Source organism: Thamnophis elegans, chromosome 1 (genome assembly GCF_009769535.1).
Source record: "Thamnophis elegans isolate rThaEle1 chromosome 1, rThaEle1.pri, whole genome shotgun sequence".
NCBI classification, from domain to species: domain Eukaryota; kingdom Metazoa; phylum Chordata; class Lepidosauria; order Squamata; family Colubridae; genus Thamnophis; species Thamnophis elegans.
The window spans coordinates 165,763,721-165,791,641 of NC_045541.1; the positions used below are offsets into that span (position 1 = coordinate 165,763,721).

The 27,921-nt window shown below is 43.5% G+C and overlaps 1 protein-coding gene across 1 annotated transcript; it reads left to right on the top strand.

Annotated features, from left to right (window-relative positions):
- Positions 1-2,326: 2,326 nt before the first annotated feature.
- IL12RB1 (interleukin 12 receptor subunit beta 1) lies at positions 2,327-27,828 on the top strand. Its single transcript, XM_032226066.1, has 15 exons — positions 2,327-2,585; positions 3,643-3,772; positions 4,358-4,530; positions 6,086-6,231; positions 9,054-9,093; positions 13,701-13,814; positions 13,990-14,072; positions 15,904-16,129; positions 20,480-20,644; positions 21,926-22,030; positions 23,415-23,570; positions 23,743-23,886; positions 23,963-24,059; positions 25,541-25,625; positions 26,854-27,828. The coding sequence occupies exons 1-15, from the start codon at positions 2,522-2,524 to the stop codon at positions 27,301-27,303; spliced, it is 2,178 nt and encodes a 725-aa protein (XP_032081957.1). The 5' UTR covers positions 2,327-2,521; the 3' UTR covers positions 27,304-27,828.
- Positions 27,829-27,921: the final 93 nt, after the last annotated feature.

Below are 27,921 nucleotides of genomic sequence, written 5' to 3' on the forward strand. Positions count from 1 at the left end.
AGTGTCCAGGTGTGCCTTGTGAAAGGAAGCAGGGTACTCTCCTCCCTCATAGCTGGCACAATCTGTACTGACCTTGCCATCTCTCTTCCCTCCTTGCTCTCGGATCAGGAGGGAGTAGTCTTTGTTCTTCTCCTGAGTTCTCCCTGTCTGCAGGCCTTACTAATTCAGAAAAGCCTTGCCTGACTCTGCTCTTCCCCAGTTTCCTCCAAGGCAAACAGCGCCAGCCTCTCAATCTCTGCCAGCTCTTGTTCCAGCTGATCTTCTCCCGCAGATTCAGACTCTGAAGAGGCCATGGTCATGTGAGAAAAGGTCATAAATCAGTTTTGTCAGCGCCATTGTAAGCATTGTAAGTCGAGGACTTCCCGAAACAGTCAGTGCAAGGATTCTAAGCTTTTAGATTTATTTAATTTAATAAATCACATTTAATTCTGCCCCCAGCTCTGCCTTCTCCTACACATATAAATTTAATAAATAAATAAAAATAAGCTAGTGAATATAAATATTCATATAAATTTAATAAATAATATATTGAATAATATATTAATAAATAAAATGTGTCATTGGCTGATATAGTCTCTTGCAGTTCTAGTTGGTCAATATCTCCCCCCCCCCTCGAGAATGCAAGTGAATAGACTATTTTTATTCAGGACAGGAACACGTGGGAAAATCTGATTCGCTTAAGTTACTCACCACACTTTTGACCTAGTTAAGGCTTTCTGCAAAGTCTGATATATTCAAAGGATGTGGCTTTCTACCCACAACAAGGTGGGCCTTCCCCCCCCCACCCATGAAAAAAAACACTAGTATAGAATAAGAAGATGTTTTCCTTGGTTTTAACCAAAGGAAAAAATTGATTATTACAGGAATCTTTCCTCTGCTTTCTGAAAAGATAAAACAGAGAACATAGAGCAATAGCAAAAGCACTTAGACATATATTGCTTTACGGTGCTGTACAGCCCTCTCTAAGCAGTTTACAGAGTCAGCCTATTGCCCCCAACAATCTGGGTCCTCATTTTACTCACCTCGGAAGGATGGAAGGCTGAGTCAACCTTAAGCCTGGTGAGATTTGAACTGCCAAATTGCAGGCAGTCGGCTGAAGTAGCCTGCAGTACTGCACTCTACTGCACCATGGCTCAATTATAATTTATAATATATTATCTCCATTTTTTTTCACAGAGTACCCTTTGTTTTATCCTCCAGATTGTTCAAGATTGACCTGGTATATAAGCAAGATTGGGGAAGAGATTATAAAATATGAATGCCGTTGAGTATATTTACAATATGATTACAATACAATACAATAGCAGAGTGGGAAGAGACCTTGGAGGTCTTCTAGTCCAAATCTCTGCCTAGGCAGGAAACTTTATACTGTTTCAGACAAATGGCTATACAACATCTTCTTAAAGACTTCCAGTGTTGGGGCATTCACAACTTCTGGAGACAAGCTGTTCCACTAATTAATTGTTCTAACTGTCAGGAAATTTCTCCTAAGTTGCTTGTCTCCATGATCAGTTTCCACCCATTGCTTCTTGTTCTGCCCTCAGGTGCCTTGGAGAATAGTTTAACTCTCTCTTCTTTGTGGCAACCCCTGAGATATTGGAAGACTGCTATCATGTCTCCCCTAGTCCTTCTTTTCATTAAACTAGACATACCCAGTTCCTGCAACCGTTTAACCAGAGCTTGTAAAGAAGTGACTAGTTTATTAGCACATGACTGGCTTGATCAATTTTTTGTGGCTTAGCCTGTTATGTGGAACCAGTACCTTTGGTTAATGGTTCCATCATGTATTCCATAATTCAGCAACCAGGCAAAGTATAGGTTGTGACTGCAATTTACAAGATGAATTATTAATCTTAATCTTCCCCAAAACGATGGTTGTTAACACCATTGCACCCATCTGCTCAAGGGGATCATAATTCAAAATCTGCACACAAATCTGATTCCAGTTTGTTAAATCTCTTGCCATATTACATTTTTAAGCTTTAAAAAAACCCCTTGGTTTTAAAAAATACCCATGGGCCACAGAAACGCAGCCTAAAACGTCGGTGAAGTCTGTGAGTGACAGGGTTCCTGAATGAAACTTCACAACTCAGAAGTTGTCTGTATCAAGTCAGAGAGTATGAGAGCTGTTCTAGATCTCACACTCTTGTAGGTTTTCCTTGTGAGAAGGAAAAAGCAGAGCTGTTCCTGCAAATTAGCTCGTACGCATGAACTACATAAAAGGCACACGGATGTGTGTTTGGGTGTGCTGCTGAGTCAATAGGTTCTGTTGTCAACGCTTCGTTGAAAGCAAAGTGAAAGAGAAAAACAGGAGAACGTGCACAGCTTTCTTGAAAGTGCCTCGAGTGGAGGGGCCACTGAGTTGAATCAGCCAAGGGAGCCCTACCAGATCAAATCAGGTGCACCTGCCTTCCATCAGGAGCAAGGGGCAGATTTCTCTGCAAGCAATGATAGACCCAGCGATAACCAGCACCTCTACGAAGAGAAAATTACCCATCACTCAAGCTGGAAGAAACTGAAAATGGTACAAGTTGTCGTTGCAGTGATGGGGATAGTGTGGTTGGCTGCACCACAGCTCTTGAGCGGTAAGTTTATCTCATCTAAGGGAAGACCAGGAAGCGATAAAAACCCGCCATGCTGAGACAAAAGCCATACCTTCCTTCCATGCTTTCAAACGCTCTTCCTTAATCTGCCATCAGTTATGAAACAGAAATGAAGGAGAATTGGATTGTATATAAATAAATACCTACATTAGCTTTAGAATCACTTTCTCATCCTCTTGGGAGTTTTCTTTAAAAAAAAAATGTATGGGAGGAACAAGGAGAATGCAATACCTTGATTTAAAGTCTTGCTATCTTATTCATTTGTTTTTTGGCTAATCTTATTCAATGTTTTTTTGGCCATCCATCTTAACCAAATAAATCTGGGCAGGTAACTTGGCATAAAAACCCAAAATACATAACGATAGAAACAGCAGAAATTTAGTAAATTTTCTATTAATTTAGTAAAAGTCAGATTACAATGTGATGTTATGATTTCTGCTTGCTACAGATATTACCTTTAACTTTAGCTCTCTTTGGTATGTGTTTGTGTGTGTGTGTTAACCTATTTTTTAGTTTGCCTTTTTTGTGCATGTTGTTTGACAACTGGCCAAAGTGAGCCGTATTCTATGGAAAAAACAGGATAGGGGTTGCCCTAAATAAGTAAACATCTTACATTATTAGTCTAGTGAAGAGAAGAACCAGGGGAAATATGATAGCAGAGTTGCAATATTTGACGAGCTGCCACAGAGAGGAGGGGATCAAGCTATTTTTCAAGGGACCTGAAAGCCAGACAACGAATAATGGATGGAAACTGAACAAGGAGAGATTCAACCTGGAAGTAAGGAGTAATTTTCTAACAGGGAGAACAATCAACCAATGGAACCGCTTGCCTTTGGAAGTTGTGGGAGTTTCATCACGGGAGGCTTTCAGGAAGAAATTGGACTGCCATTTGTCAGAAATGGTGTAGGGTCTCTTTCTTGGGCAGGGGGTTGGGCTAGATGACCTACAAGGTCCCTTCCAACTCTGTTAATGTAATCTAATCTACTATTTCCTAATTCCAAAGTTTCCAGGAATATCATTCTTTGTCCTATGTTTGCAGATCCCAGCAATTGTGCTCCCCAAAATTTGATTTGCTACAAGCCCTGCTGTGAAGCAGCCTTCTACTGTCTTATGAATTGCTCCTGGGAGGCTGAATGTAAAGAAGATGTCAAATATATCCTCCACTTAAGGTGAATGCTGGCCCAAGCATGTTGATGGCTCTATTATAAAAAAATCTCTCTCTCTCTTCTCCTCATCCTAAGATATGAAGTGGCTAATTTGATTTGGTTTAGTGTATTCATTGAAAAGGAATCTGATCTGGAGGGCATTGCTATAGATCCTAGCAACAAATTCCCTACTTTAATTGTGCGCTGTGTTACAAAAAAAAGGCTTCTATTGTTCCTCATTCCAGTCTATACTTGCTGGTCTTGGATTCTTGAGGTTGGGGTGGGAATATATTTCTTTATTCATATTTTATACCTTTTTTCTCTCATTGCAATGTTTCTCAACCTTGGCAAATTTAAGATGTGTGGACTGAAGCATGCAGGAGCTGGAGAATTCCAGGAGTTGAAGACCACACATCTTAAAATATCAATTGAAGAAAATATGTGTAGCTCTGGGTTGAACTGATGGCATTATCTAGTTTGGTAATGAAACATCTGCAAGAAAACCACCAAACTAGGAGAACACTAAGGACCCCACATTTTAAAGTTGTAAAGGTTGAGAAACACGGCTTTCAATAGCTAATCAAACTCCTTTCCCTTTTTCACCCACAGGGATCAAACAGAACGGGTGATAAAAACATTTGAGGTTGTAAACCAGACACACACTATTTTTAACACCGACAGTGTCTACGCTCAAAATAATTTTACTGTCTGGGTAGAAAGCGTGCTGAGGGACGGTTCTCCTCGGGTCTCAAAGAATCATACACTGTTGATCAAGGAAGCCAGTAAGTTAAAAGAAGCCAGAAAGTGAACTTCCTACCGCATTAAGTATCTCTCATTTCAGTGTTTCTCAACTGTGGCAGGTGTGGACTTCAACTCCCAGAATTCCCCAGCCAGCCTTACCGGTTGCAGAATTCTGGGAGTCCACATCAAACTACCAAGGTTGAGAAGCACTGTCCTATTGTATTCTAATGCTCTTGATTCTGCTCCTGGTCATATTTTGAGATAAGCAGAAAGGAAAATTTAGGTGTTTTCTGGGGGCATGTTGCAAGATGAAGGGATTTCAACTATTGGGGAAAGTTTGGAATTTGGCATTTTGGAAATTCCATTTGTTGAAGAGTTGCTGTGGGCATGCCCAGGGAAGAACTGCGGTGGCTTCTGCATTCCTATAACTGCTGCAAGCCACAAAACTCCAGTTTACCAGAAGAAAAACTGTTGAGGTGGCTCCCTATTCATCTTTTCAGTTTATCATGGTTAACGTGGTTCCCAAGAAAACAGCAAAGTTTCCTTTCCTAGTAAGTAGGATTCTGCTTCGTTTTGGAACAATTTTTTATCATAGGTAGAGAAGATTCTACGTATTATGAATTCCACTTTACCAACACACCCATTTTTGAATGCCAAGCTCAGACACAGCATTAGTGTGATCTTAGTACACCAGTACTAAGTACATCAAAGGGATACAGTGACTGAGGGATGCGGTGGGTCAGTGGCTAAGACACTGAGCTTGTCAATCAGAAAGGTCAACAGTTTGGCAATTCGAATCCCTAGCCCTGCAAGTGAGCTTCTGTTACTTGTCCCAGCTTCTGCCAACCTAGCAGTTCAAAAAGCACATAAAAATGCAAGTAGAAAAATAGGAACCATCTTGGTGGAACAGTAACAATGCTGTGTGTGCCTTCGGTGTTTAGTCATGCCGGCCACATGACCACAGATACATCTTCATTCAGTGCAGGCTCTTCGACTTTGAAACGGAGATTAGCACCACCCCCTTGAGTCGTGAACAACTAGCACATATGTGTGAGGGGAATCTTTACCTTTACATAAATAAATGCAGGCAGGAGTGTGAAACTGCATATTCAGCAATATTTTAAAATGCCAATAACTTTAAATGCAAGTAGAAAAATAGGAACCATCGTTGGTGGGAAGGTAACAGCATTCTGTGCACCTCTGGTGTTTAGTCATGCTTGCCACATGACCACAGAGACATCTTCGGACAGCGCTGACTTCAGCTTTGAAATGGAGATGAGCACCGCCCCCTACGGTCGGGAACAACTAGCACATATGTGCGAGGGGAACCTTTACCTAGTACATCATTAGAAGCAGAAGGCTGGGTGATTTCCTCTGGGTAATATTCATAACTGCTATTCCTAAGCCTTCAATGAAAAGGATGGTGAAAGTGAGGCAGATGAGCTGAACTAAAAATCAAAAGGACCATAAGAGATTATGGGAAGGGAGAGAAAAATTAGTGTGCAAAAATGAGTGAAGGGGCCTATTATCTTGCATTTGCAGTCTTGCACATCTGTCTCTTATTCAGTAGCCTCAGCTGTTGTCTTTTCATTCCAGTAAAATTTAATCCACCATCAGCCAAATCCATCACCATTTCTAGATCGAAAGGTATCCTGACCTTGAAATGGCCTAGATCCAGCACATGTCGCTCTACACTAAATGAAGTCAGGATGAGACAGTTCAACCATATAAACTGGACACTGGTAAGTTGCATGTGAACACTGGAAATGATGGCCACGTTTGATGGTTTCCACCAAGATTTTCTACCTAGGCAGGGAAGACTTGCTAGATAATTGTTCATTGTCCAGCTTTGGATTCAATTATCTCTATTCTATCAGATGTCTTGGTAGATTCTTCTACTTGAAAGGTTTGGGGAAATTTAGATGTTGAGATCCTACATCTTGAAAAGGCTTCAGTCGGGAGAAGGTTTTTTGGTTTAACTACAGTGTTTCCCCAAAAATAAGACTGGGACTTATTTTCTTTTGACCCCTGAAATAAGCACTTGGATTTATTTTTGGAGAGGTCTTACTATTTTTGAGGTGCAGGAGGCGGCAAATGTGACGACCTCATGGCTGCTGCTGTGTTGCAATATTTTCAGGTAGGGCTTATTTTCAGGGGAGGGCTTATTGTAGTGCATGCCCTCAAAAGCCCGACTGGGCTTATTATCCAGGAAGGTCTTATTTTTGGGGAAACAGAGTACTGAGAAGAATGAATAAAAATGCCCAGCAATTAAACAGTCACGATCAGTCAGACAACGGTCCCAAGAGCTTGGTTGAAATCAGGGGATTGCATTTATTGAAGCAACGATCATATGTATCACTGCTTCTCTCTGCTTCAAAGAGACAATTGTTTAAAACGCACTCCAGAGGAAATGAGAAAAGAAAAGGAGATGAATTTAATCAGATAGCAGATAGGCAGCTTATGTATACCACTGTTGGTGTTGCTATCTACGTGTTTTGAAACTCTCATCATAGAAGATTGCAGAATGAAATTCTGCAGATCATAGTAGGTTTCCCCCCCCCCCATTAAAGATTGCAGTATTTCCACAGCCCCACCCTTTTGAATACACCCTCTTCTTGCTACTCTCAAACAGCTGTGTGAAATGTTACCCCTGTGGAAAGACTTAGGAGCAGGAAGGTGCCTGGGTGACACATCGCCCCATGGCCAGCTGCTCTCCAGCTGTCGCAAAAATAAATCCCTCCATCTTTACCCCACTCTGGGACTTCCGCTGAGATGAGATAATTCTTCCAAATATAACGACATCAAGAGATTATGGAGAGGAAAATATTTGGTGAATAAGGGCAGGGATGTTTAAAGAATGACGATCTTAGTGAAGTTTGCAACGAAGCTACATTTAGTGTCTTTCTGGATGCAACACAGTCACAGATGTAGGGGTCCCTAGGGTCCACAGACATTGTGACTATCACTGATATGTATGCATGGAATTCATTCATTTGTTTGTCATTCGTTCAATTAATCAATAAATTTTGTACAGCCACACATCTTACCAAGTGGCTCTGGGCGATGAACTTTTTTTTTTAAATGGTCAGAACTTGGTTCATGATGCTTTAATGTAGTGGTGGGTGTCAAAAAATTTTTAGAACCTCTTCTGTAGGTGTGGCCTGCTTTGTGGGAATGGCTTGCCAGCCATGTGACTGGGTAGGCATGGCCAACTTGTAAAATGTGGTGAAACTCACTTAACAACACTCTTGCTTAGCAACCAAAATTTTGGCTGAGAAACTCTGGCATTTGAAGCACACAACTCTTAAAGCTGCCAAGTTACAAGACCCTTGCATCCCTAACCCTTTAGAGAGAAAAAAACCAGGGCTATTCAAACTTGACAGCTTTAAGACTTGTGGACTTTAACTCCCAGAATTCCTCCCCAGTCATGTTGGCTCAGAAACTCTGGCATTTGAAGCACGCAAAAGCTGTCAGGTTACAAGACCTTGCATCCCTAATCCTTTAGGAAAAAAACCCCAGGGGTGTTCAAACTTGACAACTTTAAGATTTGTGGACTTCAACTCCCAGAATTCCTCCTCTCTCTCTTCATCTTGATGATGGACAGATGGGCGGGGGGAGGGAGCTGGAACCGGATCTAAATGGCACTGTAGATTTGTGAAACCTCTTCTATAGAAGAGGTTAGAACTGGCAGGAACCCACCCCTGCTATAATGCCTATTTCATTATTTAGTTTGTAATAGATGTTTTTGCAAGGATAAATGCTCCCGTGGCCAGCTCTAGATTTTTTGATGCCCTAGACAAAGCCATATTTAGTTTTTTATTTAATCTTCATGAGGGTAGAACGCTCAGGGAGCAATGGGTGGAAACTAATCAAGGAGAGAAGCAACTTAGAACTAAGGAGAAATTTCCTGACAGTTAGAACAATTAATCAGTGGAACAGCTTGCCTCCAGAAGTTGTGAATGCCCCAACACTGGAAGTTTTTAAGAAGATGTTGGATAACCACTTGACTGAAGTGATCTAGGGTTTCCTGCCTAAGCAGGGGGTTGGACTAGAAGACCTCCAAGGTCCCTTCCAACTCTGTTATTCTATTCTATTCCTAATTTTATTTAGTTTTTATTTATTAAATTTATTTGTCACCTATCTTGCCGTGGGGCTACTCTAGATGGCTTACAACAATAAAAAAGAACTAGTATGGCCTAGTGGTTAAGGCATCAGTCTAGAAAATTGAACACCATGAGTTCTAGTCTTGCCTTAGCTATAAAATCCAATTGAGTGACTTTGGGCCAGTCACCATGAGACTAGCACATATGTGCTGCGAGGGGAAACCTTTACCATCTACATCTTGTAATTCAACATCAATAATGTTTTCATCCTGCTCGTGTGCAAGTTAGATGATGAGTATAAACAAAACAAAGAAAACATCAGCGTCATCTATTTATTAGTCTTGCCACATAAAACAACTCAGATTTTCCATTTTGTGTTTCTGAGAAGAATATGTTTCTTGCTTTAGTGAGTTTATCACCAGCCTTCTCCTCATTCTGAATATTATTTGGGTTGCTTTCAGGGAAACTGTAGCTCTGACGACACCACGGAGGGATTAATAGGTAGGTTGGTTTCATTTCTAATTCAGACTTTTTAAAGTTTAATAGTTTGGTAGTCAGAGCTATTATCAAAAGCACACAGTTATTAAAAAAATTGGGTGCTTTTGATAATAGCTCTGATTACCAAAGCTACGGGCCTGGTTGATGTGATGAGGTTTCCCTTTGCCTTGGGCAACTAATTTTTAACAGGGTTATTTTGCCTCCTTAATTTTTTTTAAAATAATTTTACAATTTTTAAAATTTTTAACTTTAACATTTTAATTTTATATACCCTTTGGTCTTCTGATCTTTGATGTATTATTGTACACCTGCAGACTCCTTCTTTGAGGGATATGTGTCACATCAGAAATGTGAAACGTAAATTGATAAATGTAGCGGTTGTTTCTGAATTCTTACTGTTTTAAAATAAGCGGCATTCACCCTCAAAGAACACAATGACGGATCTCTCGTGATTTATTGCAAAAATTAAGCTCCAGCTATAAACGAAGGCTTCCTGGAGGACATTGTGGAAGATAGGATGTTAGTCTAATAGGACCAAAATAATCATCCCATGCAACAAATCAGTAATGTAACGTCCATGACCCAGCTTGTTGTAAATTGTGCCAATATGTCAACCCACTGCTGAGTCAACCTTGAGCCACTAGGAAAGAGCCTTGGTGGCACAGTGGTTAGAATGCAGTATTGCAAGCTGACGCCACACACTGCCAGGAGTTCAATCCTGATCAGCTCAAGGTTGACTCAGCCTTCCATCCTTCCGAGATTGGTAAAAAGAGGACCCAGATTATTATTATTTATTATTATTTATTAAATTTATAGGCCACCCAATCCTGCAGGACTGTTTGGGGCAATAGGCTGACTCTGTAAACTGCTTAGAGAGGGCTATAAAAGCACTGTAAAGCGGTATATCAGTCTCAAGTGCTATTGCTAAAAATATGTAACTATTAATTTACTGTAATGATATACCCCTAAATTCTCAAAAAAAGTCTTCTGATGATTTGTAGTATTACTAAGAAAATAATAAATCCTATATATGTCATCAAATCTATAAAACTATCTATTCACCTAGCAACTGATAAAGTCTAGACTTAGTAACATGTTAAAAGGATTAAATTACGGTAACGCAATATTAATATTACTATTGATTTTTCTCCCTCAGATTTAGGTGAATTTCATTTTAATCATTATGATGTATTCATTTCTGTTCTGATTGGATTATAACTGAATTATTAACATAATACTGAAAGAAGAAGAGAAGAGATTGGCCAACTATATGTCTGAAATGGTATAGGGCGTCCTATACAACAGGGGCTTGGAATAGAAGACCTACAAGGTCCCTTCCAACTCTCTCATTCTGTTATTCTGTTTTTTGTCCTTCTATTATATTTTGGGTGCAAATTTAATCAAAAATAGAAGTTATTAATTCACCAATGCAAAACAATAATTAATTTTTAAAAAAATAAATGAAGGGCCCCTATTTAGGTGAATGTCTGCAAATGTTACACAAGAACAATTATTTCTAAGGTTCTAGTGCACAGTTCAGCTGAGACCTTATTGTAATCACTGCACGGAATGAAGGGGCCTTAAATTGGATTATGCTAATGTGCCCTCTTTTTATATATGGATCATGAAGGTCCTCGTGGTTTTCAAAACTGTGAGATACAATGTAGAAAGAGACGCTTAGAGCACTAATGAACAAATGTTGAATCCAATGAAACAGGAGCCAAATCTTTTATCAAGAGTCACCTTGTGTCAATAAGACTAACAAAACATAACTATTTTTCTGCTCTTAACATGTCTGTAGGTTCTGCTCAGGATGACCCAATTTTGGGAAAGGAAGGAACATGTCTGAGGAACATTTGCAGAGCTGCTGTGATAAAAGTGTCTAGGCATCTGTCAGATAAAATTAATCAAATCCACTCTAATTTGGATTCTAACCGTGCGGGTCCATTCGACTTGCTTGAGGCACAGTCTTGCTTGTTATCTGGGACAAATGAGAGCCCCTTAGTCCTGCTGAAGTGGATTGAGTTCCTGGAGCTGTTAGCATGGTCACCTGTGAATTAAATCTATGTTCCTCCTGACTGGTTAAGGCCTCTACGGAGGGAAGACATCTAGGTGATGATGGATGGATCCTTGAAGGAGAGGGTAGTTCTACTGGCTCTTAGTGAATCAGTTGTGGATCCCTTCCTCGGGAAGTCATCGCTACATCTGATGTTGTTGGACGACATTTGTTCTAGCCCCAAACTTCTCTCTTTAGGAAGGGTAGTCAGCTTAAGAGGATCCTGGAAGAAAGGAATTACCCAGACTCTATTTCCGTGATGGTGAACCTATGGCAGAGCTGGCACACAAAGCCCTCTCTGTGGGCACGCACGCCATCACCAGCTGCTCTTCCGGGTTCTGGCATGTGCCAGAAAACCAGCTGGCTGACGCGCCTGCATGTGCCGGAACTCAGAAGAAAGTAGCTGACCAGTGCATATGCCCGCCAGTCCAGTTGGCCGGCACGCATGTGCGTGACAGAACCTGGAAGAGCAGCTGGCTGCCGCGTGCATGCACATCCGCCAGCTGCTGTCTTCCTGGTTCCGGCGCTTCCAGTTCACGCGCACTCCAGTTTCAGTACTCGGTGCCCAAAAGGTTAGCCATCACTGCTCTATTTACTTAAATTTCAGACCAGGATTCAGTACTGAGATGGCATTGATTTCACTTGTGCTGGGACTGGATGGGAGTGGTGCATTAATTCTGGCCCTCCTTGACCTAATCATGTTCCTTCAGCTCAATCCACCTCACAAGGCCCAGCTAGCCCTGACCCAGCATAAGCCCTGGAAGACTTGGCATTTCTCCCGGGATTGAACCAGGATGGTAGATGAGCCTATCCGTAATGAGGTGTTACTTAATGACTGGCCTTGATTTGTATCGTGCTTTCTATTTTTTATATATATGCTAAAATTGCATTGGTTTTAATTCTACTTTAGCCAGCCGCTATTTCAATTTCTTAGTAAGCAGCCATATAGACTGATTGAATGAATTTGATTCATTGAATGAAGAAGAATTCAATCCTGGGGATAACCTCTGCACCAAGTCATGAAGGATTTTATAGGTTAATACCAACACTGTGAATTGTAATCATGCTAGTACAATTGTCACAAATGTGCTCCTTCAGAGGAAGTGATGGTTCGTTCAGAGGCATAATGAGCAGATCATCTTGCTGGTCTCTCTCTTCTTCCACTGTTATATTTCTTCCCAATCACCTGACCTCATTCCAAGGTCACAAACTTGAGGCCATTGTTGGATGCTATCCAGTTAAAGAAAATACCCCCTTTCACACCAGTAAGATAAGGATGAGTTACACTGGCCTCATCCAGGGGCTGGGGATGAAATGAACATTATAGAAACATGGAGAAAGAAGATGTTGCCGAGGTGTGTTTGAGTTGCAGAATGCAACACCGTACACCAGGGTTGTCAAACTCAAGGCCTGGGAGCCATATCTGGCTTGCAAGGTGCTTAGAACTGGCCCGCGGGTCACACTGGACTGGCCTGCGGTGCATCTGGCAGTGAAAATGGAGTATGCGGCTCTCTCGAACTCCATTTTCACTGGTAGAGGTTGCAGGAGATTGTTGCAGCCAAAAATGGAACTCACGAGGGTTCCCTGAAGCCCTACCAAGCTCTGTTTTCATTAGCAGAGGGATGCAGGAGGCCGTTGCAGCAGTAAACAGAGCTTGGGAGCCCATTTTTGCTGGCAGAACGGTCGGGCCACCACAGGCAACATGAAGGATGTCGAGCTGGCCACACCCACCCCGGCCTCCTGAGGTCAAACACAACCTTGATATGGCCCTCAATGAAATTGAGTTTGCCACCCCTGCCATTAAGCTGAATGATATAGAATCATCATTTAATCCAAACTCCTGTCCTGCCCAAGGTGGGTGTCCTTATACCCGTGGCACGACAAAACCGCGAAGCCCTTATCCGCGGAGACATAAGCGCATTGCTAAAGCCGCGACATCATCACCATGCATCATCACCGCCGTGACAACAGCGCGGCAACAGAAGGGCGTTTTAAAACGGCGCCGCGGCAGAAAGCCGATTTCAATTAAGGTAAGGGTTAGGATTAGGTTTAGGGGTTTGTTTTAGGGTTTGTTTTAGGGTTAGGTTTAGGGTTAGGTTTAGGGTTAGGTTTAGGGTACTGAGTGCTTGGAAATGCGCGGATTTGCCCTCCGCGATTATGTCATCATGGTAGGGTCGCGTTTTTCCTTAGCGCTTTGAACGGCGCGAATTAGTCTTCGCGCTTATGTCTCCCCGGATAAGGGCTTCGCGGATTTGTGGTGGAACCCCTTATACCATCCCAGACAAACGGTTGTCCAATGTTTTCTTGAAAACCTCCAGCGATGAAGCGCTCACAACTCCAGGAGGCAACCTGTCCCATTGATATCTCTGAATCAAATCCACGAGATAGATTGGGCTCGTTGCCATCTTCATAGCTAAATTCTGATCACTTTACAATGAAGGATGCGGTATAAGAAAGAAAGTAGTTCTGTAGATAACCCTGCTTAACAGCTACTATAGCTGTTCATGTCTGGAGACAATTGAAGACTGATCCAGATATCCTTGCCTTTGTCTAGTTGCCACATGCCACCTGGAAAAAAATATTCGTTATGAGGTGCAGGTTCGGTATCGAACTGATCACTGGAGCAGTCACTGGAGCAGCTGGAGTGAAATCCTCTTTGTTCCTTATGGTGAGATTTGTGCGTGTGTTTTTTGTCTTGTCAGAACAGAAGAGAACAGAACAGAATTCTTTATTGGCCAAGTGTGATTGGGCACACAAAGAATTTGTCTCTGGTGTATAAAGAGGCTTGGGGAGAAATTAGCAAAGTTTCCAGAGTCTAATAAATGCATTTCTTCTTCTTCTAGAAATCCTCAGAAGTCCCACAGTAAATTTTACTGTGGAGTCCCTGGGAAAGGAAGGCCAGAGGAACGTAACTCTGCAATGGGCGGTAAGGGGAATCCTTTTATTAAGCCTTTGGGGCATCTTTCAAGGTTGACTCAGCCTTCCATCCTTCTGAGGTGGGAAAAATGAGGACCCAAATTGTTGGGGACAATAGGCTCAGAGGTGGGTTGCTGCTGGTTCGGGCTGGATTGGGCAAATCGGTAGTAGCAGAGGCAGGAGGCTCCATCCACCCTCCTGGAAGCTCCTGAGCATGCACGCGCATGAGTATGCCCGAACCAGTAGTAAAAGAATTGGCAACCCACCACTGAATAGGCTGATTCTGTAAACCGCTTAGAGAGGGCTGTAAAGCACTGTAAAGCGATATATAAGTCTAAGTGCTAAGTGCTATTGCTATCTGAATCCATCCTGTGGCTCAGACTCCTAATCTACCTTTCATTTGGACTGCCTGCATTTCAAACATTAAAAATATTGTTTCTTAAGCAGACAGAAGACAAGAAAAACATGCAGTGCAAACATTTAAGCTCCTATCTTTAAATGTGAAAGTTATACCGGTGGTCCTTAATTTATGACCATAATTGAGCCCCAGATTTCTGTCGCTAAGTGACACATTTATTAAGTGAATTTTGCCCCATTTTGCAACCTTTCTTGCCACAGTTGTTAAATGATTCACTGCAATTATTAAGTTAGCAACATGGTTGTTAAGTGAATCTGGCTTCCCCATTGACTTTGCTGTCAGAATTTCGCAAAAGGCAATTGCATGACCCTCTGAGACACCCCAACCGTCATAAATATGAGTCAGTTATCAAGCATCTGAATAGTGAAGACATGACCCTGGGGATGCTGCAACAGTCTTAGTTTGAAAAAGTTTGTACCATATTTTTTGGAGTATAAGACAGACCAAGGTTTTGAAGAGGCCAATAAAAAAAAGTTTGGGGGGGGCTGTGGTGGGGTGGGGTGGTGCGCGAGAGACGGGATAGACGGCAGACAGGATGGACGCCTCCTGAAACACCCTGCCAGCCAAAATGAGGTGCTGGAGCGGGGCAGACACACTCCCACACCTCGTTTTTGGGTTGGACGCCCACCTGCAGCTCCTTGCTGCACCCTGTTTTTGCGCCATACTGCACCCTGTTTTGGCCAGCAGGGAGTTGCAGGGCGAAAACAAGGCACAGGAGGAAAGTGCACAGTTCCCCTATAGAGGCACCGCGGTCTAGTTCTTTGCTATTTTCAGGCCGGCCCCGTAGGCCAGATCTAAGCACCCTGTGGGCCAGGGGTGGGTTGCTAATCCCATTCCAACCGGTCCTCGTGCATGCGCGCAGTTCACGCATGCGTCTTAGTGCCTGCACGATGCTCCAGCTGCTTGTGGAGACTCGCGCAGGCGCTGTATGTGCCACCCAGCTGCTCGTGGAGAATCGCGCAGGCACTGTATGTGCCATGCGCCTGCGTGGAAGCGCAGAAGCCTTCAAAGACCAGTAAGGAGTGCGGGCGGGCGGGTGGGCCTTCGCCGTTCCCGGAAGTTACTTACTTCCGGGACCGCCGTGAACCGGTTGAAACCCACCCCTGCTGTGGGCCTTGAGTTTGACACCCTTATTGTAAATGAAACAGGAATCTGTCCTTTTATTTTACAAGGTGACAACGTTTCTTAATTCAAGAATCTAAAAAAGAGGAGGATTAGTGGGTCATGAGGCCGGACACAACGTCTCTGTAGATCTTTTAGTGTGTCATGCAGACACCACCCAGCTTAGATTGGATAGTGCTCCCTAATGGTTAGAAAACACAGAATGCCCAAGTGGTATCTCCCCAGAAAAGAAAGGTAGAAACGGAAGCATTGGTTGGTGGCTTGGGAAATGCTTTCTATCCTCTCTTTTGTATCTTTCCAGAGACCCTCCGTGGAGCAAGGGGAGGTGAACTATAATGTGACTTTTGTCATGCTGGCCTGCAAGCAGTGCTTTTCTGGCTTAGAAAAGTACAGCATTACCGTACATGGTGCAACTTCATGCCACACTGCTCTTTCTGCAGCTGAATATAACATTTCGCTGGTGGCATTTAACAACGTGGGACATTCTTCAGCTTATTCCTTTAAATTACCCCCAGAACAAAATGCAGGTTGGTATACAAAGAAATGGTCGGGCCCAGCTCAAGAGCAACACAGAATAATCCCAGCCAAAGTTCAATTTGTTATTTGTTTACACAATATAGACAGAATCTTGCCACAGTATAGTAAACCTATACCACAGGTAGTCCTCGACTTACGTCACACTTGAGCCCCACATTTCTGCTGCTAAGCGAGGCAGTTGTTAAGTGAATTTTGCCCCATTTTACGACCTTTCTTGCCAGAGTTGTGAAGTGAATCATTGCATCATTGTTAAGTTAGTAACCCGGTTGTTAAGTGAATCTGGCTCCCCCATTGACTTTGCTTGTCGGAAAGTCACAAAAAGCTGATCACATGACCGTGGGGCACTGTGGCCGTCATAAATATGAGTCAATTGCCAACTGTCTGAATTTTGATCACATGAGGAAGCGGCAATGATTGTGGGAAAAACAGTCATCAGTCCCTTTTTTCAGTGCCGTTGAAACTTCAAACAGCGACTGAATGAAATGTTGTAAATCAAGGACTACCTATACTCGTCTAATCGGAACAAATATACCTTGGGAGATTCTACAGAGCAGCTATCCTAAATATCTTCCTCTTTCTTTGATCCGACTCCGTGTTGACGGAGTGTTGACTCTTGTCTCATCCCCTTCCTTGGAGCGTGATCTCCTCCTTTGTGGGAAACGGCGGCTTCACTGTAATCCATCGCAACACCTTCCCCTTTGTACAGTGGTGGGATTCAAATAATTTAATAACTGGTTTGCCCAGGGTCAGGTTGGCTGTCGTGGGAAACGTGGCCCATCCCCATCCTCCAGCTCCGCCATTCCATTGTGATGAGCCTCCCGTGACAGCCAACCTGACCCTGGACGAACTAATTATTAAATTACCCACCCACCCCGCTATCAAAGTGGATCCTGGGTGCTGTGCTGCAATGAAGAAACGGGAAACCGAGCGGCCAGCACAAGTGGAGGAGGAGGAGCAGGGAGAAGAAAGAGAGAAAGCAGCCTCCTCCTTCCCTCGCACCGACCACTCCATTACCGTTTCTCCATTGCAGCGCAGCGCAATGCCCAGGATCCACTTTAATATCGGGGGGGGGAGGGGAGATTTAACAATTGGTTTGCCCAAACCTGTGTTAACTGGCTGAATCCCACCACTGCTTTTGTAGATACAGTATAATCCATCACAGCAACCATCTTCTAGTAATCTCATTTTGTATGGGGACCCTCAATTGCTCCTTTATAGTTTACGCGGTATAAATTGAGTAAAATGACCAACGTAGTCCTAGAAAAATTTCTCTGGAGCATCTCTCCATCAGGTCACTCTCTGATTACCATTGAACTGGTCAGTGGCACCAATCACTACAGAAAAGTTGGACCTATTGAAGGTCTGCTCCAGAGATCTGATGCATCCAGTAGGTTTCTGAGAGGGTTTGGAGAAATTCCCAAGATCCTGGCGAACTGTTCACCAAGGCTTTCGTTACCAGTTAGAACATAAAGGTGATGGCAACATGGATAGACTTGCTTTGAATGGCTTCCCTCTGTTTTACCAAGCCTGGTTTATTGAGGAGCTTCAAGAAATGAAATAGCAGAAGAGAGAGAGAGAGGCCTAGAATGGAATTGGCAGAAGACAAAAAGTGAATTTGACCCATTAAGAGCTCAGGTTTGAGCATATTCCGTTTCAATAACAGTGGCATGTTATAAATATATATCCAATGTTTTTATTGCATTACAAGACTGTTGTCCCATGCCCCTTCTTTTGTGAGATCTCAGGAAAAAGTAGGACACACATCTGTCAGAGATGCTCCACACAGAAGGCTCATTGACTGGATTGCGCCACTACGGCCATTCCGAGGTGGCGGATCCCGGAGGCCTCCTTGGTTCACCGAGGAGCTCCGGGAGAGGAAGCGCCGGAGGAGACGCCTAGAGCACCTATGGAGGTCCGATAAATCCGATTCGAACCGAGCACTCTTAACAACCTGCACCAAGGAATACATCAGGGCACTTAGGGCAGCAAAAAGATCTTATATTGCCACCTTGGTTGTGTCCGCTGAGTCCCGTCCAGCCGCCCTGTTTAGGATAACCCGTTTCCTCCTAAATAGGAGGGATACGGGGGACCCCTTGCAGGGTAGGGCTGAAGACTATGTCCAGTTCTTAGCGGACAAAGTTGCTCGGTTTTGGTCGGATTTGGACTCCACTTTTGCAGATCCAGCCGAGGCACAGGTGGATAATTCGGTAGACCATCGCTGGGTTGAGTTTCAGGATGTTGCCCCAGGGGACGTGGACAAGGCCATGAGAGCTGTGAGTGCCTCCACTTGTGTACTGGACCCGTGCCCCTCCTGGCTGGTTGCCAACAGCGGAGAGGTGACACGGGGCTGGATCCAGGCGGTTATTACCGCCTCCCTTCGGGAGGGGCACTTCTCCGCTGCACTTAAAGCGGCGGTGGTGAGACCCCTCCTGAAGAAACCATCTTTGGATCCAGCCGCCCTTAACAACTACCGTCCAGTCTCCAACCTCCCCTTTGTTGGGAAGGTTGTTGAGAAGGTGGTGGCCTCCCAGCTTCGGCGGTCCTTGGAGGAAGCCAGTTACCTAGACCCATTCCAGTCCGGCTTCAGGCCTGGTTACAGCACAGAAACCGCTTTGGTCGCATTGACCAATGATCTCTGGAGAGCCAGGGATGGAGGCCATGCCTCCATCTTAGTTCTCCTTGACCTCTCGGCGGCTTTCGATACCATCGACCATGGTATCCTTCTGCGACGACTGCGGGAGGTGGGAGTGGGAGGCACTGCTCTGCAGTGGTTCTCCTCCTACCTCTCGGACAGGTCGCAGTCGGTGTTGGTCGGGGGGCAGAGATCGACCCCTAGGCCCCTAACATATGGGGTGCCGCAGGGGTCGGTCCTGTCCCCCCTACTATTTAACATCTACATGAAACCGCTGGGCGAGATCATTCGGAGGCATGGGATAAGATATCACCAATACGCGGACGATACGCAGTTGTATCTGTCCGCCCCATGCCAACTCAATGAAGCAGTGGACGTGATGAACCGGGGTCTTGAAGCCGTTAGGGACTGGATGAGGGCTAACAAGCTTGTACTCAACCCGGAAAAGACCGAGTGGCTGTTGTGTTTTCCTCCCAATAATTTGGCCAGTGTTCCATCACTCAGGCTGGGGGGTCAAATATTACACCCCTCAGACAGGGTTCGCAACTTGGGAGTCCTTCTGGACCCACAGCTGACCTTTGACTACCACCTGTCGGCTGTGACCAGGGGGGCATTTGCCCAGGTTCGCCTGGTGCGCCAGTTGCGACCCTACCTGAACCGGGAGGCTCTCACAACAGTCACTCGGGCCCTTGTGACCTCTAGGCTGGAATACTGCAACGTGCTCTACATGGGACTGCCCTTGAAGAACATCCGGCGACTTCAGCTAGTCCAGAATGCGGCCGCGCGAGTGATTGTGGGTGCACCTCGGTTCGCCTACATAACACCTATCCTCCGCGAGCTGCGCTGGCTACCTGTTGATCTCCGGGTGCGCTTCAAGGTGCTACTTACCACTTACAAAGCCCTTCATGGTAGTGGATCTGGGTACTTGAGAGACCGCCTCCTGCCAATTACCTCCTCGCGACCCATTAGATCGCATAGATTGGGCCTCCTCCGAGTTCCATCTGCCAGTCAGTGTCGACTGGCAACTACACGGAGGAGAGCCTTTTCAGTAGTAGCTCCGAACCTTTGGAACGATCTCCCCGTGGAGATTCGTGCCCTCACCACCCTCCAGACCTTCCGCACAGCCCTCAAGACCTGGCTATCCCGTCAGGCCTGTGGTTAAAGATTATAATCCATCCCCGCCCGAATGATGAATGTTGCTCTATTCTTTTAATTATGTATTGTCCTATATGTCATTGTATGTTTCCCCTTCCTACATAAGTTGTAAGCCGCCCTGAGTCCCCTCAGGGAAAAGGGCGGCCTATAAATAAACTTATTCAATTCAATTCAATTCAATTCATTAATTGACCACAGTTGGTGTAGAGCAGTGGTTCCCAGCCTTTTTTTGGCCATGCCCTACCTAAGCATCTTTAAAATCCTGATGTGCCACCTTTCCTGACATATAATTATTACTTTACTCAAAAAGTCAACTTACTCACGCGGAGGAAGCCTAAAAGGCCATTGACTTGGCTTAAACAAGGTTCAAATTGCCCCCATTAAAAATCAAATTGCCCCCCTGTGGGACGTAGGACCCACATTGGGAACCACTAGCCTAGAGAGTGTTGCCTGTTCTTAACAACTTTAAGAATGTGTAGACTTCAACTCCAGCTATTCTCCAGCTACCTCTAGATAAACCTTAATGTTAATTTCTAATTCTATCATTCTACAGTCCTAAGTCCCAATTTTCTGAACGTCAGTCTGTCCGGAAGGCATTACACTCTGGAGTGGGAACTGGACGAGGACTTTGCTCACTTTTGTTTTGAAGCTCAGCCTCTTGGAGAAACCTTGCCTAAGAAAGACTGCATGGGACCTGATGCTATTTCCCCAGTTAGAGGTAACGCTGAAACCTCTTCCTAAGGCCCACCCAGGTTCCTCCACTAGAATATCACTCTCCCCATCAGAGAAACTTTCAAAGTGGCATAGCTTGCTTGGCAGAAGCAGCAGGATCAAGAGAAAGTGGGTCTTACATACACTTTTTGTTGCTGTGTTGCTTTCTAATTCATTTGCCCTAGTGCTGGGATGGCAAACCTGTGGCACGCATGATATGGCATGTGGAGCCATATCTGCTGGCACATGAGCCATCAGCTCCAGCGCACATGTGGAAAGCCTCTGGAACTTCGTTTCCGAACTTCAATTAGTCTCGTTGGGCCCATTTTTTGCCCTCCCCAGGCTCCAGAGGCTTTCCTGGAGTCTGGGGAGGGAAAAAATGGCCTCCTTTCCTCCCCCCCCCCCCCCGGAGGAAGTACCAAGCTCAGCTTGGAAGTGAGCAGTGCAGTGTGCATGGGGGGGGGAACATGGGAGGGGGGGTTGTGCGCACATGCACACGCTCACATTTTTTGCACCCAACAACAAAAAGGTTAGCCATCACTGCCCTAAGTGCATCTCTAGCTGGAGCTACGCTTGGGTTGGGAAGGAGTTTGAAAATGGTAGTGTTTCACTGGAAGGGATTAGCGAATAGCCTTGCCATTAATTTAAGCCAATAAAACAGGGTCAGGGAGACTATCTGAAATATACTACAAGATGATTATTTTGCACCTGTCAATTCCTCTAGGATTGCTGATTTTTGATATTTTGTCAATCGTGTCATCTCGGAATAATAGAAGAACGCAAAAGTGAGATATTCTGAGAACACATAGCTAGTACAATATAGGCTAAAGGAGGAAGCAGGTAGTAATTTGGTGCCCCCTGTTCCTTTCTCTGTGCATGGGTTCTTTAGATGATAGTTGAATAGACCTCAGGATTCTCTGAAGAAGCTGTGAAGGGGCTTCAGGACAACTGTGATGAAGCACTTGTTTACACAATATAGCCTTGATTTGCTTAGACCTCAGGGATGAAGTTGTAGGGATGGTCATCGACTTCAAAGGGAAATTAGAGAAATGGATGAAATGGGAAAATGGATACTATTAGCAAGAGCTAATTGAAATAGTCATTTACGGAGTCAATCTAGCTTGATACCAGATGCTGGAGGGAAAACATTCTCTGATGTTCATTGATTGGACTTCGAGAAATATCTAGCTAACTACTGTTAGAAATATGATGGTGTGTAAGAGAAAGCTTTGGCCTGATCCAACAAGTCTCTTCTAAGATTATGAAATCTGTGCTTTTTGCTCCTCAGTTCCAGGGGAAATTGAATCCAACAGGTGTTATCGCTTTGCAGTATACAAACATGACTTTATAAAGTGGAAAACTTTTGGATATAAATATCTTTTCCACAGAAATGGTGAGTATGTCATGCTGACTTTCCCCCGCTTATCCTATCAGTCAGAACCACCAATAGCCCAAAATAGTTGCTTCATGTCTGGACAGAGTTAAAAAAAATGTTTGCCTGCTTCATTCACATAATTTTGTAGTCTAGATGTTGTCTTTTGATGATGATAAATTTCGTTTATTTCTTCTATCTTTGTACTTACCAGAAAAAGATAGATAAGGAGATGACAGAATAGTTGCAGTTTTAAATTGGTTACCATAACATTTCTGCCTAGAGCAGCTTGAAGTTCTTAGATTCGACTCAACTTGCAATTTATGATTGCACAATCTTATCTTGCTAAACCCAGTCTTCCCCTTAGTCCCACAACACTGTACTCATCTCATCTACAACCCCATGAATGAAACCACCTAATCATTAGGAAAAAAAAAACCTGCTTAATATAGTATGGTTCCTTTTAAGCTGAAACTATCACCATAACTTCAAACATTTTCAATCTGTAACACTTTGTCACCCATTAGTCCTTTCTATAGTGCTAAAGTGCATTACTTCAATAGTGTTAAAGTGCATTACCTCAATCCCAATTTGGCAGAATAATATGGTTCTCTTATTTTCCCTCACGCCCAATGTCACTAACCAGTTGGTGGTACTGGTGGTGGGGAAACATCTCTAACCGGATCTGTCCTTAGCAGGACCGTCTGGGGCAGGATCTGGGAATGGAGCCTTTAGCCACTAAAAAGCAGAGACATCACCTTGCCAACAAAAGTGCATATATAGTCAAGGCTGTAGTTTTCCCAGTTGTAATGTTGAAAATTGAGGCCTTTGAACTATGGTGCTAGAGAAGACTCCTGCAAATCCCTTGGACTGCAAGGTGATCAAACCGGTCAGTCCTAGAGGAGATCAACCCTGGCTGCTCTTTAGAAGGCCAGATCCTGAAAATGAAACTCAAATACTTTGGCCACCTAACGAGAAGGAAGAACTCACTGGAGAAGAGCCTAATGCTGGGAAAGATTGAGGACAAAAGAAGAAGGGGATGGCAAAAAATGAGATGGATGGATGGAGTCACTGAAGCAGTAGGCATGAATGGACTCCAGAGGATGTCAGAGGACAGGAAGGCCTGGAGGAATGTTGTCCATGGGGTCATGGGCTCTGAAATTCTTTTTTTAACAGTTTCTACATCTTGAGAACATTTCAAAACCTTGACCCTGACTATCCTTCTCTGGTACTCTTCTCTGACTATCCTACCCTGGTCACCAATTGACTGCAATTCATCCTTAGCTCTATATTGAGGTTCTCAGGGAAGTGATGAGAGAACCTGGCCACCATCTCAAAGATGGAAGAAATCAATGGCATTTATGGTCTTCAAGAGCCAATGATAACTGTCCTCTTTGGTTTGCAGCTTCTCTTGAAGATGCCATCTTTGTAAATGTGACTAACCAAACTGCGAATTCTGCTGTCATCCAGTGGAAGCCTCCCAGGCCTCTCTCTGATTGCCCAGGTCTACTGAAGAAATATATCATATGTTGTCAAAAGGAGCAGTATGGTAACATGGCATGTGAGTATGGGATTCTGACCTTTGAGTCTTGGGTTCATACAACTTGGAAGAAAAAGAGAGTATCCTGGCAAGTTTGCCCACTAAAATTTGGCCAAGGACTTCGTTGCCGCTGGCATGGTGCCGTGGAAAATGCCAACCAAAGGGCTCTGATTACTGTCTTGTTCTTGTTCAGATTATGACGTCAATGTGTCGCAAACACGGTATACGGTCCAGAACTTACAACCTGACACTGTCTATCTTGTTGGCATCTGGGCCTCTACAGGAAACGGCAAAGACAACTGCAAAGCTTTTTATCGATTTCTAACCAAAGTGCCAGGTATAATTTCTCTTCCCGCGTTCTCCTTCTGAAGTTCTAACAGTAGCAATAGCTTCTTGTGTTTTTTCTTCTCTAGATCCCAAGAAGCTACCTCTGGTGCTTAGCTTTCTATTTATGGGGATTTTTGGAGGCATCCTTGTTGTCACCACCATCTTCTACCTTGGCAAAAACAGGTAACAATGATGAAGCCATATGCAATAACTACTTCAAGGGCAGGAGATAAGTGCATGCTTTAAAACACAGGATGCTTAGTCTATAAACTGGCCATATAGAAATGGTGAAGGGAGAGAACACAGGTAACACCTCAATTTACAATAGTTCGTTTGGTGACTATTCAAAGTTAAAATGATACTGGAAAAAGTGACTTATGGCCGTTTTTCACACTTATGACCATGGCAGCATCCCCATGGTCATGTGGACAAAATTCAGACCCTTGGCAACTGACTCATATTTATGATTGCTGCAGTGTCCCAGGGGTCACATGATCACCATTTGCAAACCCCTGGCAAGCAAAGCCAATGGGGAAGCCAGATTCACTTAACAACTGTGTTACTAATTTAACAACTGCAGTGATTCACCTGACAGCCATGGCAAAAAGATCATAAAACGGGACCAAATTCACTTAACAACAGTCTCACTTAGCAACAAAATGTTGGGCTGAATTGTGGTCGTACGTCGAGGAATACTTGTGCAACACATTGACAATACTCCTTGCGTAGTATTCTAGCACCTGCTGTACAAAAAAAAAAAGATTCCAGTTTAAATCAACTCTATTTTCTTGATGAAGATTAATTTGTAAACTGAGTTAGATGGTATTAGGCTATATAAACTGACTGGTATAAGGCAGCATTTTATGCTGAAATTACCTAAAGAATTAGTGTTAGGAAACATATAAAATTAACTCCTAAGCAGCTGCTGTGAGCAACTGTTATCTCCCTGGATAGTTGATTCCAAAGCCGTCAGCTAATTAATCATCTACTGTGTGGCATCAGTGAGTTGATGCATTAAAGCAGCTGAGAACATGAGCTGGGGAATTGTCACTTGTTATCCAAACTCTGATAGAAATTCTAGCAAAGGCATTGTCTTGCGTGCTGACAATAGCATTCCATAACTGTAATATGGGAGATCATGCTACTGGCCTATCTTTCAGGACAATCAGATGTACTAAAGTTCAATGGCCTAGTTTGCACATTATGCCAAGGCATATTATTGTCTACTTTTAATTGGACATGATGGTTTAGCATTATAAGTCAATCTGCTTTGTTCCTATGTAGTACAGTTCCATTGTAGGATCCCCAAAACATGGTCCATGGACCAGCACTGGACCACGGCACACCAAAAATTGGGCCACGCAACAAGCAAAGCCCCACCTGTGGGATGCAGGCAGCATGCAGAACCACTCCCTCTCTGGTCCGTGGAAAAACCTCTCTCTATGGAACCAGTCCCTGGTACCCAAAAAGTTGGGGGCTGCTGTTTTTTAGGACTTGGCTGTAGGTCCTGACTTAACTTGATTTGCAAATGCATGAACCTTTTAAAACTGGAGATATGCAAAAGAACCACATCTGTATCTTGAGCCTTTCCTGGCCTTCCAAGAGCTAAGCAATTTCCCCCTCCCGCTTCTGCTTCCCAAACCATTGTTTTAACATTGTTCCAGAATGAAGAAATATCTGTGCCAAGCATTGCCAGATCCTGCAAATACAGAAGCTGTGAAGTTCCTCACCCCAGCAGAAACAGGCCAGGTGAGCTTCAAGTGAAGATTTTTCTACATCATGATATTTCAATTTCTTTATTTATTGAATGAGGATCACTGCATGTTTTATCAGTAGGAGATAGTGTAGCAAATCATCTCTTGATCACTGGAAACCTCTGTATTTGAGGCAGAGAAGCTAAGAAAAGGTACTTCTGCAGCTCACAGAACAGTATAGAGGTACTCTCAACTTACAACAATTTGCTTACTGATTGTTCAAAGTTATAACAACACTGAAATAAGGGACTTATAACCATTTTTCACACGTGACCATTGTAGCATCCCCATTATCACATGATTTACACAAGTGGTCCAAATTTATGACAGTTACGGTGTCTCAAGGTCATGTGATCCCCTTTTGCAACCTTCTGACAAGCAAAGCCAATGGGGAAGCCAGATTCACTTAACAACCGTGTTACTAATTTGACAACTGCAGTGATTCACTTAACAAATGTGGCAAGAAAAGTCATAAAATGGGGTAAAATTCACTTAACAAATTTCTCACTTAGCAACATAAATTTTGGGCTCAATTGTGGTTGTAAGTTGAGGACTACCTGTAATATGGGAGAAGGACCCTTCTTTGAACATGCCAAAAAACACAGTTGTCAAATGGTTATAGCACTCTAGGTCTGTAGGATGAATCTTTCTTTGAGGATCTTTTGTCCTGCAAGAGTATCTCTTTGGCCTAGACTTGTGCTCTGCTCTTGCACATTGTAGATCAGTGTTTCTCAACCTTGCAATTTGAAGCTGTGTAGACTTCAACTCCCAGAATTCCTCAGCTAGCACTAATATACAGCAGTGCACAATTTGATAGTGCAGGTTTCCTCCCAATTAAGTTAGAAAGGCGACTTAATCTCTGCTAGCATTTCCAGATGGCCAAATTAGATCAGAATTGCCAATCAGAGCACACAATACTGGATAAGAGGGGTAAACACCCTAATTTGGTTAAAAACACGATTCCTTAAGACCTGACCACCACTCATCTTAAAGCTGCTTAATAAAGATCTGCAGATCCTAGTCTTCCCATATGATACTTAATGGTGTATTCATTTTTGGCACATTGGTTTGGTTAAACATATCTACTGTAGCTTGTAAAACATTTGTCTTAACCTCAGTGTGCAGAACCTCCCAACTATCATTGATTCAATAAACTACGATTAAACAAACAATAGTTTGGGATGAATGCAACCCCCGACAGATATTTTCTTAATGTTTTTCAGGCCCAGGTAAAGTTGGATTTTATGGAACCAATAGAAGCCAATAGCCCCATGGAACCATTGGTTGTAGAACCTTCATCTGACAAAGAGGAGCCAGTTACTGACACAACAATGGGCTTGTTGGGATTTGTCAAAGGAACAGAAGAGGAACATTCTCCCAAGGAAGATGAGGTGGTCTCTGATGAAATCCTACTTTCAGAATATAAGGGGCAAAGATTTCTGAGTCCGGTGGAAGAACCTGAAGATTTTGTAGGTGTCTCTCATGAAGAAAGCGCTGGTGATGGTCCCCATCTCTTACTGAACAATACTGAAGCTGGAGACCAAAATGGGATATGCATGTCCCAGGTTCCACTCTCCTTCAAACTGTTTGATAAACTGGTGGTGATTAAGAATGTAGGTGAAGGGTTTGACATTCCATGCAGTGATGGTACTTCAGCCCAGAACTGTTTTTGAGCTTCTAGAAAATGTCTTACTATCTTGCAGACAGCAAATCTAAAAAAAGAAATGGCCGACAGACAGTCTACAACCACTCTCGGAGGAAAGACACCATAGTCCAGAGACACAGCGTATTTTTCAAGAAGATGATATTTGTTGGATTGTCTTGAAGTAATGCTGCATAGTTTTCTTTACCTGAGATCTTGGATGGTTATTGCTAGTTGGAAAACTGACAATAGTGGAACACATAACTATGTGGTAGAGATATTTCAATTGATAGTTTTCACTGGATTCAGTAACTAACATCGGATCTAGCATTCTGGACCACGAGGCTGGGGAAAACTATCCATCACAGGGCCATAATTTGAGGTCCCCATCTTCGAATGAGGCATCCCATGGAATTCATTTTAAAGTTGTCAGTAAAACGAACATGTTATATGATAAAAGTGGAGTAACCCATTAATTGTATTCAATGAATTGAATTTCAGTTTGGTTTGACTGAATTTAATAGCAATAGCACTTAGACATTAACCACCTCACAGTGCTTTACAGCCCACTCCAAGCGGGTTACAGAGTCAGCATATTGCCCCCAACAACCTGGGTCCTCATTTTTCCAACCTCAGAAGGATGGAAGGC

What these genes read in the sequence shown, in the direction of transcription:
- IL12RB1 (XM_032226066.1), top strand. Translation starts at nt 2,522, where the DNA reads ATGGTACAAGTTGTCGTTGCAGTGATGGGGATAGTGTGGTTGGCTGCA. An exon ending in TGCTATTTCCCCAGTTAGAG is followed by an intron (nt 20,645 to 21,925) that starts GTAACGCTGAAA and finishes TTTGCTCCTCAG; the next exon opens with TTCCAGGGGAAATTGAATCC. An exon ending in TTCTACCTTGGCAAAAACAG is followed by an intron (nt 24,060 to 25,540) that starts GTAACAATGATG and finishes ACATTGTTCCAG; the next exon opens with AATGAAGAAATATCTGTGCC.